Source organism: Mastigoproctus giganteus, chromosome 14 (genome assembly GCF_048544385.1).
Source record: "Mastigoproctus giganteus isolate SK-2022 chromosome 14, ASM4854438v1, whole genome shotgun sequence".
Taxonomy (NCBI): Eukaryota; Metazoa; Arthropoda; class Arachnida; order Uropygi; family Thelyphonidae; genus Mastigoproctus; species Mastigoproctus giganteus.
In genome coordinates, this window is record NC_143588.1 from 59,372,980 (window position 1) to 59,389,256 (window position 16,277).

The window sequence follows — 16,277 nt, forward strand, 5'->3', positions numbered from 1 at the left end:
TTTCTTTTAACCTCTAGAAAATATTCTTCCGATTTTCCCATATCATTGAATTTTGTTAATTGGTAAGCAATAAAGTGTAAATCTGTGCCTTACTCTGCAGATTAGCCTTTGTTTATGCACTTTACTCATGTCTGGATAAGGTTCATCAGACTGATTCTCTATTCTTAATGCTGTTATTGTTTGAAAGGGTGTTTCCACCTCTTATTGTTAAGCAATAGGTCGCATGTGTTCCCAAAAGGGACATCAACTGTTTCTCCCCCCCCCCCCCCACATGCAGAGTGTCTCTGGGCTCTCTACTGTTCTTCATACACTCCAGTGTCAATCATTTACTAATGATCATAAAATCTACGAGGAATTATATATCTCTTGTCCAGGTAAAAAAAATTAAGTAAAAATCTAAAAGTAGTACCGAGAAATCTTTATTGCAGTTAATGATTTAGTATCAAATAAGTCAGTGTACAAGACTGGCCGGAGCTGATTTCACCATCTGGCATACATAAATTCAGATAAGCAATATACATTATTTATTTAGTTGTATCTTCGTCATAGGATGTGCACATTTTGGGATATTTTAGAATAAAGTAAATTTATTTGTAAAATTGCTAGAATCATAATTTTTTTTTAACCAAATAGACATTTATTTCAATGCATCACAAAGTTGTTTACTTCCAATGATCATAATAAAAGATTATATTATATATAAAAAAAATGAATTAATGTTATCCATCATGATGTACATATTCTTCATAGCATAGCAATTTCTTTCCTGTAAAAACAAAATTCAAACAGGATATAAATAAACCACCTCCTCAATTCTTAGAACTCGTACATTCAAAAGGCAGGTGAGTCTGAGTGAAATTTGTTATGCAATGTTAGCTAAATAGTCTTTCACTTCGGATGGAGCTAACCGCCGGAAACCTTGCTCATTACAAATACCAATTTCAATGTTATCTGCTGTCATTTGACCTTCAAAACCTTCTTTGAGTGTTAAAATTGCTGTGTGAATAGCATCTTCTAATTCCAGTTCTTCATTGTACCTGAGGGGGAGGAAAAACCAACTTAATGAATATTTTTAGAATATCTTTCTAGGAAATAAGATTAAAATTTGATAAAACAGCCAATTCAAAGCAGTGAGATTTGGTTTATGAATGTCAGCAAAAAATATTATCCACATGCATGAACCATTCAGAATTAATGTTTTATAAGGTGTTGTTTAATTCAAAAAATTTTTAAAAAGTTGGTTAAATTTTTTTTTGTTGTTTAATTGAGGGCACTTATTCTTAGTGGACCCCCGGTTTTATGATATTAATATCAATTAATCCCAATAACACATTGTTTTTTGGTAATTTGTTCTTTCTAGAAAATCTTTCAAAATTCAAACAGGGTATAAATAAAGCTGAGCTGTATAACTCAGCTGTTTATCTCTCTAAAAGATGATTTTTATAATGGAAATTGTACATATTGATTAAAGCACAACACAAAAATTCACCAAAGGATGCAAAAACAAAACACGCAGCCAACATGTCTACAAAAGCTGTTAGTGGTTGAGAGGAAGGACCTCATGGTCCAGTGGAAGAAAATTGTAAGCCAAACCCATCACAAAGTGAAATAAGTAGGCGCCTCTTAACATGGTCACCGGTTATTACAATCAAATTTCAGAAAACCAATTCTGATCATTAAAATGCACTCCAGTTTCATCGTTATCATATGTTCAGTTATAAGAATCAATTTTGAATGTCTTTGTGATATTTCTGGAGGTCACGACCATAAAACAAAAACAATTTGTAGTTTCCAGTTTACTGGGCTTTTCTATTAGTGCAATCTATTATAAACGGGTAGTAAACTCGATCTTATTGCATTTGCAATAGTACCGATAGCTGGAATTCTGTGGGTTTTTATGTTATTATAGTGAAATGTGTTTCCCTTTCCATGGAATCTTCAATCATATAAAAAATATAAATAAATTTTCATAATCTTCTCTTCATTCCTATTTTTTAATTTTCATAAACTTCTTATTCCATATGTCACTTGCGTATATTGTGCTAGTTGCAATTTTATGCATGCCACTTCTTCATTATTGATTGCTTATCTTTTTTTACTGCTTTAAATTTTACGATAAGAAAATGTCAGTGAACAGAAATATCAATTAGTTAGCATGTACATATTACAATAGTAATTAAGCTATGTACATAAGTGTAAATTTTTTTATTTTGCTAACCTGTGGAAAATATTTTTCCAATTTTCACGTATCATTTAGTTTTGTTAATTGATAATAATAAAGCATAAATTTGTGCTTTATATTTTTACGTTTATAGCCTGTGGATAATATTCCTGCTATTTTCGCCCATCAGAATCTTTGTTTAATATAATTAAAATTCAACTCTCAAACTTGATCAAAATGACAAATAAAAATTAAAAAAGTTAACTGGCTTTTTTTTTTAATAGAGGACAGTTGTTCATATAAATATGAAGACAGATTGAAAAGGAATACCTCTTTAATATTTTCCATAACTTTTGAAAAGGTACAGAGATAAATCTAAAAGAAGAAAACTTATTTGTAGATAAAATAGTTGCCATTAATTTGATGTATCACTTTTGTATATTAAACCTCACCTAACTATATATTTCATTCAGTGCTTAAGTTTCTGTATGTCACCGATAAAATTCTTTCAGCTGAGACCAAATTTGGGGTTATCGGAGGGGATGCAAAACAACTTCAAATCCCTGGGATGAAATTCTTACCAATGTTGCACTGCTGCAGTGAAGTCATATTAAAGTAACATTGCTAGTGCCAGACATTGTTCGATTCTCTTTTTACGTTTGTCCACTGTTTCACTGTATCTTGAATAAACTGAATTGACTGTGGTCCCCTTTTTCAAGTCTAGTATGAATCACACCCATACAGTCCCAAAGAACAGTCAATATTACTTTTCCAGTGATGCTTGGCCTTTGAATTTTTTTTTTTTTTTTTTGTACATTTTTTTTATGGCATGGGTCCTTGGATTGTCTTTTATTCAGAACCACAGTGGCAAATCCAATATTTGCCTCCAGTAACATTAGCATTTAAAAATGCAACCTTTTAAAAATGGGACAGAAGTTATTGACAAACTTCCACTTGTCTTCGTTTCTTCCACAAGAATTCTGGGACATTTGTGCATTTTGTAGTAATGAACTTTATTGTAATACTGGTTTGTGATTGTAAGAACTTGCAGCATGATTTAACAAATGCCATATGGTCCTACAGTTCTGTTAGAGCAATTACATAACAATTCCGAGTTACTCTTCTGTAAAGGGTTTATTATATGGATAGGAAGTGGTGGTAGCAAAACTGATCTTGTGCTGTTCAGCATGAGTTTTAATATTCTGAAAATATGGGTCATACATAGTAAGAGCTGATATTTCAGAAGAGTTGGCTAAGGCTTCTGCTATTTCAGCAGGGGAAGACAGATCCCTATTTCTCCAGTGAAGGATCAGAAAGGGATTCCTTGCCAATTATTTGCCAATCAAAGCCAGTATTGGTCTCTGTATTAGCTGTAGATATGTCTTTGGTAATAGCAGAAGCAAATGTTTACTAGGAGTCTTGTTTCGGTTTCCTAGTAACTCCTCAGGCTTCAACTTCGAGTGTCTTGTAATTTATTAGGTTAACCGTAGTAGGACATTTGCAGAATTTATTCCAAGCTTTAATTAATCATCTGTGATTCTGCAAAAAAGCAATCTTTTTCATATATGATCAAGATTGATCATATATGAAAAAATTGGTGGAATATATATAGAAGTTAAGGTTAAAGCGATCCCAATAACAATGTCTACTGCCACTACCCCTATGGTGGTTTGAAGAGGTACAGGTCTGGAAGGGATATTACATCTAATCAGAATAGCAACTCAACAAGATGTTAACTCTGTATTTCTTTCATGTCTATAAATGGCGCAATTCCAAAATTTGAGGGTTTAGGTACGCTCCTTGAAGGCATACTCCAACAAGGTCAAACCATTCTACTAAATCTTCGAGTTCATCAAGTTACTCTGTATTGGTCCTGCTTTTATCCATTCTTTTTTGGAAAGAACAGGCCATCTATGTTATCATCTGCCTGGAGCACCAGTATTGTAGAATGTGACTTTTTTGTCATTAGTGAAGTGTGCTTTCCTTTAGTCAGTTCCTATACTATTTGCTCTTTGACAGGTGCTACAGTTATTTGGATGTCTGTTTATACAAACTGTGTTTGAGAAAATAATTTGCAGGGTGGAAGAGAGTATTGATCTGGCCCAAATAGAAAATGAAACCTTCAGAGAAACTGACACATCTATTTGGGTCGAAGCTGTTTTGTAGCCATTAACAGTGGCTACATATGAGCATGCAGGCAAATTGACATGAATTGTTTTCTTGCTTCAGGATATGTTACATTGTTTTCCACTTTTTGGATTTTTTTTTAAACCAAGTTTCCACAATGCACGTCTTGAAGAAAGCCAGATGATTTCCTTTACAGTATGGACAGATAGGAGAAGTGGCAGTACAGTCTGTCTGGTTATGTTCTTTGGATCCACAGTGATGATATGTTGCTTGTAAATGGCCATATTTTTTACATAACACCAGAACTACATTACTTAGATAGAAAGGGTGCAAGAATATTAGATGATGCTATCGAGGTAGTGTTAGATCGGTCAGAAAACTGCTAGCTTGGGGGCATACACAGACTAATAGATTAAAAATATCTGCAGGCAGAAATGAAAGTTATTATTACACTGCATCTATTGGAACAAGCAGCAGCTTAGAAAGTAAATTGTTTCAATGTTCCAACGCCCAAGGTCAATTCTACATACTATATAGTCATTGAAACAAGCACGTAGCATTTTTTCTCTCCCCGCAGTATACCGAACGACCGTCCCCACTTCTCTGGCTTGCAAAATCAGTAAGTACGATTCATGACCATCTGCTCCATTTCGCGATTTCAACTTTCAATGATCTTTAGTAATTTTTTACTACCTATACATTGCTTATTATCTATCATTTCTCTGCCTCTGTCGGGTCAGCCATGATATATATGTTAGCATTACGATTAACCTGGCTTCCGAACATTAACAATAAACTAAAAACCTGGTATCTTTTTACCATGTGCTATGTATATTTCATGTTAGAAACAGAGGCCTTACTTTTTGCTGCATTTTGACAGCTGGCCCTCGTTAACGACGTTGAAATCACCTGAAGTACAGCACTAAGTACTTATAATATAATATTTTTGACTTTCTGTGTTGCGGGTTCGAATTGTGTTATTTTATGACTGCCTTTCCATTTTAGCTAACCCGTTGGTTGATTACCTGCTGTTCTCTCTCTCCACCCTAAAAGCATAAGCTCCTACTCTACATAGCAGTAACCCAGGTCTATATTCCTTCATATATTCCTCTTATTACAACTCCCATATCTATTCTAAAAAAAAAATATCCACTTTGTCCCGGTTAGGGGTCAGTGACATGGATGGAACATTTGTCGTTCCTCCATGTTGATATGCCCAGCTTAATTTTTACAAGCCAGGCTTGATGCACTTTGTTTTATTTTGGTGTTTCCTTCACTCAACATCAATGCAAACATTTATTGTATTTAATAGTCACAAGCTTGAACCCTGGTCCACCCAAAGAGCACATGCCATTGACCACTCAGCTGTGTTGTAGCTAAATATATTACAAATATCCGGTAAACTATTTTAAAGTTCTTAATTTTAATCATATCTTGTTATGTTTGTTCATTTTTATTTATATAAAAATAAACAAACATAATATATAATAAAATTATATAATATATGTGTGTGTATATATTCACACACACATATATTATATTCACACACATATATTATATAATATATGTGTGTGAAGGAATATATAGTCATATATTCCTTCAAAGGAATATATGACTTTTGAAATGATTTGAACAGGCCCAGCACTAGGGGTGCACAAGTGAGGCACTTTCCACAGGTGGCACTTAAAATAGGTGCTGCTATATGTGCTACTGCATATAGATGCCTGTTAAGATATGATATGAATTAGGTGCTGTGACAAGGTTTTGCCTCAGGAACCACAAACACTAGTGCCTTTTCTGGATTTGAACTAGTTTCAGATATTGTCTGAAAAATGGCAACTAAAGTTGAACACTACTGAATATAAGGTTCTGCACTCAGGATTAACTAAGAGGATGGAAAGGGGTGGGTTTAAAGGTGGTCCAGGAAGAAAAATACGGCAGGTTACAATACAACCAAATATGATGTTTATCAAGCAATGTAAAAGTGGTGGCCAAGAAGACACATGGCATCCTGTTGATGATTTATTGGATCTTTGCATTTAGGGGAAAAGGATATTGTTATTCTGCCATATAACATGTCCTGTTTATGCTCTAGCATGACCACTAGGTTAGAGAACAGTAAATCAATACAATCATTAACCATATTTAGCAGTCAAAAGGCTTAAACCATGGTCCCGTTCAAATGCTGTGATTGTGAACCAGCAAACACTTGGAATACTGCAGTTAAACTGGTGCCTGCACCTAAAAAAGATAGACTTTTAAAACAAGGGGGTTCAAAGAGGAGTAACCAGATTGGTGAGGAGTACTAATAGTTATTCCTATGATGAATGGCTTAGAAAGTGTGGACTGCAAAAGCTTGGCACTAGGCATAATTGGGGAAGGAGGGCACAGGTAAATAATGAACTGAAGGGAATCAAAATGAATGAGGATGGTATATTCTCACTGCATAGAGAGATAACAATAAGGTACAAATCTACCCAAACACCATGTCAGACAGTATAAATATGCTCATAGGTCTTCAAGGAGACAGTAGTATGACATGATCAATAGAGTTAACAGACTTTCAGTGCAGAATGATAATAGGATGCCACATAAGCAATCAGTCTAAATGTAACATTCCAGATCCCTAGTCCAGCGATTGGTGTTTTTCTTAAATGAAAAACAAATGGAAGTGAATCACAAAAATTCCATTAGCTTTGTAGGTTTTCTGGGTCACAAAATGACCCAGAAAACCTCCAAAGCTAATGGAATGTGACAGGAGAGCACTACAAAGAATCATCCACTCAGAGCACAGGTTGACATCACAACACACACACACAAGCCCTCAGTGAGATGAGTGAGACACTGCATGATATGGGTTTCCATGGTTGTGCAGCTGTCCATTAGCCACTAATCACTCAGACTAATGCAAGAAAGAGTCTAGCTTAGTGTAAGGCCTGCTGTTCTTGATTCATAGACCAATGGAAAGCTGTGCTTTGGAGTGACAAGTCATGATACATGGTCTGGCAGATGCCTGGAGAAAGCTACTTGTAAGACTATCATCCCAAGAATGAAGTTTGGCAGAGGCAATGTGGTGGTCTAGGGCCGTTTTTTATGGTTTCGCCTGGAACCATTGATTGTTTTGGCCAAAACCCACAAATGTCGAGGCCTATTTAGATGTCCTGGGCAATAATGCGTTACCTACATTGTGGCAGAATTGTTGGGGGAAGGTCCATACTTGTATCAACAGGACAACACTCTGTATCATACTGCTTTCGTTGTGGTGGACTGGTTGGGGGATGTGAGCATTGAAAAGTTGAACTGACCAACCCTGACCTCCGGGATGAATTGGATCACTAGTGTGAGTAGAGTGATCCAATTCATCTAAATGACAGAAAACATTGGAAGACATTTACAAAAAACTGGCAGAGAGTATTCCATGGGAATAAATGCATGGCATCCTGTTGATGATTAAGGCTAAAGGTTATTTTTAGATATGCAGCTGTCTGGATATTATTGGTAGGGGTATTTGTAATGCAAATATTAGAAATAACAACATAAATATAAAAATCTTAGGGGTGGCATAAAGCTTAAAGTTCACTTTTGAACAGCATATTGTGGATCACCAGAATAAATAAAAACTCTCTGCTTCGGCCAAGGGTTTGTAAAGTTCAAAGTGGAACTGGATGGTTACTTTTTGGTGATATTGAATGATAGATTTATTTTAATTTTTTTTTTATTATATATATATAAAAAAAAATTTTTATATTAAAAAATTTCCTGTTTCACCTAAATACTTGAACTAAGAGCACATCAGCTGTTTTCTCCTTCGCTTCCTCAGTGATTGTAAGCCTGCTGTTTCATCACAGAAATACCAAATGACCAAACTGACCTTTTTTGTGACAGTGTACCAACAACAGGATTACAATCACTGAAGTGAAGGAGAAAAATCCAAGAAATGTATGATTTTTAAATTTTATTATAAAATGTAAATAAACTTTACACAGATGAAATTCTAAATAACATTTAAATAACACGTGTTATACAAAGTTTTTAAAGGTACTTTAAAGCAATTTTTTGTGCATGTCATCCATAATGTATACATTTTAAATATGAAAAAATTTTATTTAAACACAAAATTCTCGAATATAATATGATTCTAAGTTAACTGATTACTTTTGTGCACATCTGCAACAATATTTTTATTCAATTTTGCAATAATGAAAACATATAGCCATATCCCTTTTAATTAAAAATCTGTTTTCATGTTTTTTAAACGAAGAACACATTAAACTATTCAAACTTCTCAGATTTTAGTTGCATAATTTAATCAAATCCATTAAAATTCTCAGATTTTAATTTCATAATTTAATTAAATCCATCAAAATTCTCAGATTCAGTTCAACATTATTCATTATATCAAGAGATAAATCTGGCAAAATATTGGCAGGAGTATTTTTGCTTTCATCAGGTCAGCATTATTCATTATACCAAGAAATGAATCTGGCAAAATATTGTCACATGTATTTTTGCTTTCGTCACATCAGCATAGCTTATTAACTTCAAACGTTTTCTGTGAAATATTAACTTCCATGCTTTCCTCGTTTCTTGATAAAAGGAGCCTTTACTACTAAAATAACAATATTTATTTTAGTTCTGATGGGCCTGTGGGATTTCTACTTCCAGTTTTATGTTGAGCAAACAAAACATTCAATTCAGGGTATCACCATTAACTAAAATATAGCAACAACGAAGCACTATTTATACTATGGACCTATATGTTTGTTGTCAATCAACAATTAGTGACTAATGGAAAACTGAAGAAGAATAAGAAAGATGGAGGTAGGGTATTCCTGTGGTCACTCCTTGATAATGACAGTTATAACTGTTATGTTAATGATAACTATATCATTAACAGTTATCATTATTAACTATATTATAAAAAAATAGAATTATCAATTTATGCAACCTACTATACAAGGCAATTTGGAGACGTAGTATGGTCTCAGATGACCATTATATATGAGTATAATGGTATTTAGATAAAGTTAACCTGCACATGCTGTTCAAATATATTAGTCTTTCCAGTTTCAGGGTTATAAAAACTGGCAGATTTGCACATGTTTAAATATATGAAAATCTGTCAGCAAAGCTGGAAATGATGTGTATAACTGCAGACCAGAATTTGGTGATACCAAGTAGCACCAAAATTTGGAATATAAACAATAAATGCTTTTCACCAGTAGTTCTTTCAGTTTGTGTATTTTCTGCAACACCCTAAAATAAAACTCTGGTTACTTATAACTTAATAACTTATGATAGTGTATCTTATCTCGCATTCCAAAGTAGTTAAAACATAACACTTGCCTTTTCTCAAGAAATGTCTTGCCATTAACATGATTTTTCCCCATGGCTGTAGCTTTCCATGCAAAATATGCACCCTATAAAACATTTATAATGTAAATATTAGTAATAACAATTATTGCATTTAGAGGCAAAAGCTCCTCTGTTAAAAATAAACCATATGAAATACAAAGTTACATGTTTAATATATATATATAAAAAAAAAGGATTTTCATTGAGATATAATTTGCAGTTTCCATTTATGGAAGGTTATTTTCAGGGTTACAATGACAGTCTAGTTTTGTTTAATATAATGAATTATATATGCAATAATTCATATTAAACAAAATATTGAATCTTCTGCCACTCTTCCTGTTTATAGCTTTGATTCTTTACACCAAGTGCATTTTTCACGATGATGAGCAGGGATCGATAGATGATCTACCTGAAAAGGTTTACTTAGTTTCTTCTCTTCCTTTTCCATTCTTTTCTCATAGTGGTCAAGCTTTACTATGCTTGCAGGATGTTTGGAAGGTCCTTTTATCTATCCTTAATACTTAATCCGAACCCACAAATGAACTGTGATAGATGTCAATGAAAAAAAAAAAAAAAAAAAAGTCACTAACAGTTACCTACATGACGTCTGTGTGAACTGCCATTTTTGTAATAAAATTATGTGCCTCCACATGTGGCATTAGTAGAATGATGGCACTAACTGCATCTCAGATAGCTAGTTTCAGTTGGGTCATATAACCTCTGTGCCACTTTCTGTTTAATGAGTCCCCATAATGCACTATCACATGGTCGCAAACCTGGACTTTGGGACAGCCGGTGAAGAGGGGCAAGAAATGTCTGCAAACCACAGACATTCCATTTATCTTGGGACACTGTCAAATTCCTGCAAATTGATGGCAAAACGAGTTATATTATATATGAGTATAATGGTATTTAGATAAATTCCATTGTAGAATGGAATTTATTCCTGATTCCTCATTGCAGAAACAGACTCCATGTTTCTATGAGAGAGTTCCATGATTTCTTCTGTGAATGAGTCACTTGTGTGCACATTGTTCTGCTTGCATTTATGATCTTCATGATCTGTACTTAATGGAGCCAGTGTTGAACAATTTCTTTTCCAAGTATAATCCTTTAGTGCCTTCCATGCAATGCCACCCCACCTGAGGTGTATAGTTAACAATGAATTCTTTTAGATAGTCCACAGTAAGTGGCATGGAGTGAATGTAAGTTGGCCATATGAAAGGGCTGTAAAGTTCCACCTGACACATACACCATTTTTGTAACATTGAGGTAAGTTGTTTAGTTGATAGGACCCTCAGAGATATTGAAGAAGTGAATGGCAGACATTACTAGGAAGTACTGTGAAGCATGTGAATGTTTCTTGGAAAAACTTCCAGGAAATGTTTGCATGCTTCACTAATTTCTGCATTGCTTAATTCCATTAACAAATGAAGGATGATATAGGTTTCATGCAAGACCTTTGGTGATAAGATCTGATTCCTCATTGTAGAAACAGACTCCATGTTTCTATGAGAAAGTTCCATGATTTCTTCTGTGAATGAGTCACATGTGTACTTGTGTGTGCACATTGTTCTGCTTGCATTGATAATCTTCATGATCTTAATGGAGCCAGTGTTGAACAATTTCTTTTCCAAGCATAATCCTTTAGTGCCTTACTGAATTTTACGCTGAAATCATTCTAGATATCTTTCATGGTTTTAATAGTACATTACCTTACAAAAGTCTATGTGCTCATCACTATTCTTTCCCACAGGGTGTAAAGAATGGTAATTGCTTATACTACTTCATAATACCTGGGACAATTAGGAGGTTACAAGTATGCCACATTTAAATAAAACACACATAACACATACAGTTATCACAAATTAATTTGCATCTAGGGGACTTTCTGCACATTCAAATGTGCAGAAATTGGGTGACAAATGCACACAGCCTGTGGGCTAGGTAAAGCCCGTATGTAACTTCCAAAATTTAATTATGGCAGCCTATAAAATATATATATATATTTTTAAATACTTTCCATGGTACTATGTAAAGTATTTTAAAAACTTAGTCTACACTTTTTTTTTGTCATTGGCACAAGAGGGATAGTACAGTTGAATGATGGGAAACTTTCAAGGAATTCACCACTGAAGCACAGGGAGAATACTAAGATAAACGAAAAGGCACCTAGAGAGCCAGAGAGAACCAACTTTTTAAGGTCATACTGGAAGAGAGTAAAGACAAACATTCTGATCATATTATATATGCAGAGTGCAAAGGCTGAACAAAGGCATGGTTTTAAGCTTAATTGAGACTATAGAATATTTTCTAAAGTTGAAAAAAATGCAGAATTCAACAAACTAAGTGACTTTCTGTTTGCTGGACTTGGCTTTCCTTACCAATGTCATTGACAAAATGAATAGTTTAAATCTGGAGCTTTGGGGAATAGACCCTCTGGCTCTGCATAATCCTTCAAGGCAAAACCATTCTTGTGGATGTCACATAAGAAGTCTTTTGTACACTTCCCAAATGTGTGGATGGTAGGTGAGAATGATTTTTATCCATCACCAGTTGTTGGTTACCTTCAAGCACTTCTGGAGGAGTTTGAAAAGATATTTCAACAATTCACTACCATTGGGCTGGTGGTATCTTTATTGTAAATCTTTTTGCATCTGTTGTGGGACTCATTCAAGCAAAGGACGAACTGGAGATTTGGACCTTCAAAAGAGTACTGTTCTGAAATCCTGAACAGCACATGAGAACTTTTAGAATTTGGTTCACTGAGAAAAGTTTTCTTCCTTAAATGAAGTACAGCATATAATTTTTTTTGGTTCCACTTGTGTGAATCACTGTTTTTAACCACGACAACATTACAAACATTTCTTACATGAGTAATAATAAGTTTACCTATAAATATACATTTTTAAATTTTATGGTGAACTATATCATTTAAACATGTTTGTTTTGTCTATTATTATTATTGTGTATTCATATCTTTAATTTGTCCAGGGGGGAAAAAAAAGTACTGAGTTAAAAATCTGGAATTTTCCCTACCTTCTTAAATGTAATCAAATTTTTACTGCAGTAGTTTCTAATGGTTCTGGCAGAGTAACTGTGCACAAGAACCTATCAAGTTTGTGGTAATGTGTTTTGCAATTACAGTAAACCTACCTCACTAATCTGGATTAATTGTGGGGGGAGGATCATCCGGATTATGCGATATCCGGATTAGTGAAGAAAAAGATAGCCCTAAAATACAAAAAAAAAAACTTAGAATGTAAATAAATGGAAAATTTAATGATAGTACTGATGAAAATAAATTTAAAAAAAAATCATTGTAGGGCCTTTTATTTAAAAACTATAAACAGACAATACAAACATCCATCAACAGAAGACTCAGAAATTGTACTTGTTTTTGAACGTAATAATACAAGTTTGAAGGAACTTATTTTGTTTTGATTGTATTATTATTTCATTTAATTTTTTCCTAAATGGCTCAACACCTTCAACATCACCACAAATTTTTCTATCAGTGATGTTGTGCCTTTGTCTAAATCACCACAGCCATCCTGAACTGTAAGTAAAATTTTGTAACTTCAAATGCTTTGCAAACTTGTAGCAACAATCAAGTGGCACTTGATCGTTGCTGTGAATACCACTAAAAAGGTGGTATTCACAGCAAAATAAAAATTCACAGTAAAAAGGGCTAAAAGCCTCAGACTATGTAAAACTCGCTAACTGAACAAATTAGTGAATACCATCATGTTAGTTCATAGTAAACCACCGAAGCGGGTAAAATGGCATTATTTTTGTTACTCTCATGTTGGTTTTTTTTTTTTTTTTTTTTTTTGTTAGTTGTTGGCGCATCGGCTTCTGTGGCCATAATGCACCTCCCAAAGGTTTTGCATTTTACTGTGATCCAAGCCCGAGGTGGGATTCGAACCCGCGACCTTTGGGTTGCCAGGCAGGCACTTTACCCACCTGGCTAGCCCGGTCGACATCTCATGTTGTGAATGCCTTCACAACGAGCTGCCCTGATATTGCACTACCTCGAATAAGCAACACTTCCCCATTATAGAACGAAGTGTTACTTCCCCAGTGTTACTTATTCTTGGCAGATACCACCACCTGATTTGCTGAGAATAAGTAACATTAGTCTTCTCCACAAGGGAAGTGTTGCTTATTCGAGATAGTGCAATATCAGGACAACTCGTGAAGGCATTCACAATATGAGATATAACAAAAACAATGCCACTTCACCTACTTCGGTGATTTACTACGAACTAACACGATGCTATGCATTAACTTGTTCGATATGCGAATACCACTTAAATGCAACTTTTTCCAGCAACACTTCTTGTGGCTTTTTTAATGCCTGTCTGATACGCTACTTTTATCATTCCCCACATTGAATTCTAAAGCAGCTGTCTTTATAGATTCTTTGTTTTTTAATATCTGACACAGCCTGCTGACCAATACCAAATTCTTCAGCAATTTTTTTTTTTCCAGGAACACCATTTTCAAGTTGTTTTATCACTTTGAGCTTTTTAATGATAGTTAAAGTAGAATCCATAATTATATAAAATATATTAACGTATGTACATAAATACCATATGTATGTATACGTAATACATATACGCAAATGAAGCAATAACATCCGCCAGACTCAGAGTCAACACCGATACTGAACAACACACAAAACAATGTAATGTATGTTCTATCTCCCTCGCTGCACAGTCAGAGAGACTCACCTGCCTTCCTAAATCCTGTCTTTCAAAGTGAACTCCACTGTGAACAGAATTTTTCATATTTCAATCTGGATTATCGAAGGTTTACTGTACTTGCAGTGATAGTTTTCATGGTAGGGGCTTACATTTAGAAGTTTCTAATTATGCATTTTTTATAGTTCTCAAACCATAAACAAATGTAATGAAGTTATCAAACAGCTATCAGCTGCCAATGAAAATGCAAAATTACTTCACAAAACCACAAGCCATTTTAAAGCATCAAGGTAACATTTATTACCATGGGAATGGGATACTTATATAAAATTTGACTCAAAATCATCTGTTTTACTAATTTTACTCTACATCCCCTTTTATAATCAACAACTTCCTGAATTTAGTTGTTTCTTGGAGCACCTATTTTAATTTGTAGGATATATATATTTATATTCATATATGATATATTTTTATCCCCATAGGTTCCCTGTCTGGTCCCCACCCCTGTGTTTGCAACAATGGGAATGCCACTAATACTGAGTTGATTGGATGGTGCTGCCGGTCCCTTGTAAACTTACAGATGTACACACAAAAAGGTTGGGGGACCATTGGATTAGGAGATCATAACAGTCATTCACACTTCTCTGATAACTCACCATGTTAATTTAGTATTTAATGATCATGGACCATTTTTGCCAATTTGAACATAGGACTGACTCCAATGGTGGCTGAAGTAGTAGTGACCTCATAAATGACAGTTATACGAAGAAATTTCCAGAGCCTGTTTGTGTGGGTTATTATATCCTATCCCCCCCCCAAACATCCCATGTCTCCTTCAAGAGGAGTGTTTCCATTTACAATGGGTTTCTTCAGCCTACAAGTTATTTTTTGGTAGGAATTTTTTCGCACCATAAAAAGAATCACACCATTCCCTCCAAATGACTGTCCAGTTCCTCCTTAAATTTATTCAACCTATCAACTTCCACAATGAGATTGGAAGCTCTGATCTCTTCAGTATCTGCTTTAGTTAGTGTTTATCCCCCCCCACATGGCTGTTTTAAAATGGAAAATGAGTTTCCAATTTTAACCAGAAACTTTTAATTTTAGAACTTATTTTAGTTGGGAACCCATTTTCCAATTTGAAAACAGTACCGGGGGGGGGGGGGGGGGATTCACCATCACTGAGTAAAGAGCAACTGGTGGGAGGGGACTAGGCCTGTCAATCACGGTTACTCTCGCAGTGATCAATGGGAAGGGGTACCAGACTGTAAAGACTAACCAACAAAAATACAGTACTAGCTCCTTTGATTAGATATACTCAAGACACCAGAAAACAGGTTTGTGATATGGATATTATAAGCTGTCAGTGCTAAAAACAAACACGGTGCTAAATAGTACTGACAGTAGAGTAGCAAAATTTCAAGACTGATTTAACAAGGCATTTTCAGATCCACATTCATAAGAACTCCCCCCCCCCCTCCTTTATTGCTGATACTAAGTTTAGCAGGAAAGTTCTTACTCACCTTGCATAATATACTTACTGTTTATTTCATTAAAATATAATTTTTAAAAAGTAGATGTTCAAGTAAAAAACTTACTGAAGGATCACACTGGAAAAGATATGGTCTTCCATCATCCCATCCAGCAATTAAAAGAGATACTCCAAATGGACGAACTCCCCTAAAATAGATATAATGTGCTGTTACACTCAGTGAACTCTATAATAGTGCAAGATTTTAATCATGATAAATAAAAGTAGCCCCCCCACAGACACCATGTTTCTTCATAAATATAAGACAGAAGGTAAACACTTATGTTTATGAATATGAGGAAATGAAAGTTCAACAAGAATGGTAAAAATGGAATATGATAATAAGAGATCAAGAAATAAACTGTTCTAACAGTTTAGACATCATGATAAATAT

At 34.5% G+C, this 16,277-nt stretch overlaps 1 protein-coding gene across 1 annotated transcript in view; it reads right to left on the reverse strand.

Moving 5' to 3' along the window:
* Window positions 1–403: 403 nt before the first annotated feature.
* Window positions 404–16,277, reverse strand: part of Prosalpha2 (proteasome alpha2 subunit) — a 69,451-nt gene continuing 53,577 nt past the window's right edge. Inside the window, exons 5-7 of the mRNA XM_090389032.1 lie at window positions 15,951–16,032; window positions 9,635–9,708; window positions 404–1,037 (exon numbers count right to left, since the gene is read on the reverse strand). Coding sequence (XP_090245158.1) covers window positions 863–1,037; window positions 9,635–9,708; window positions 15,951–16,032 — 331 coding nt within the window. The 3' untranslated portion in view covers window positions 404–862. The remainder of the gene's footprint in view (window positions 1,038–9,634; window positions 9,709–15,950; window positions 16,033–16,277) is intronic.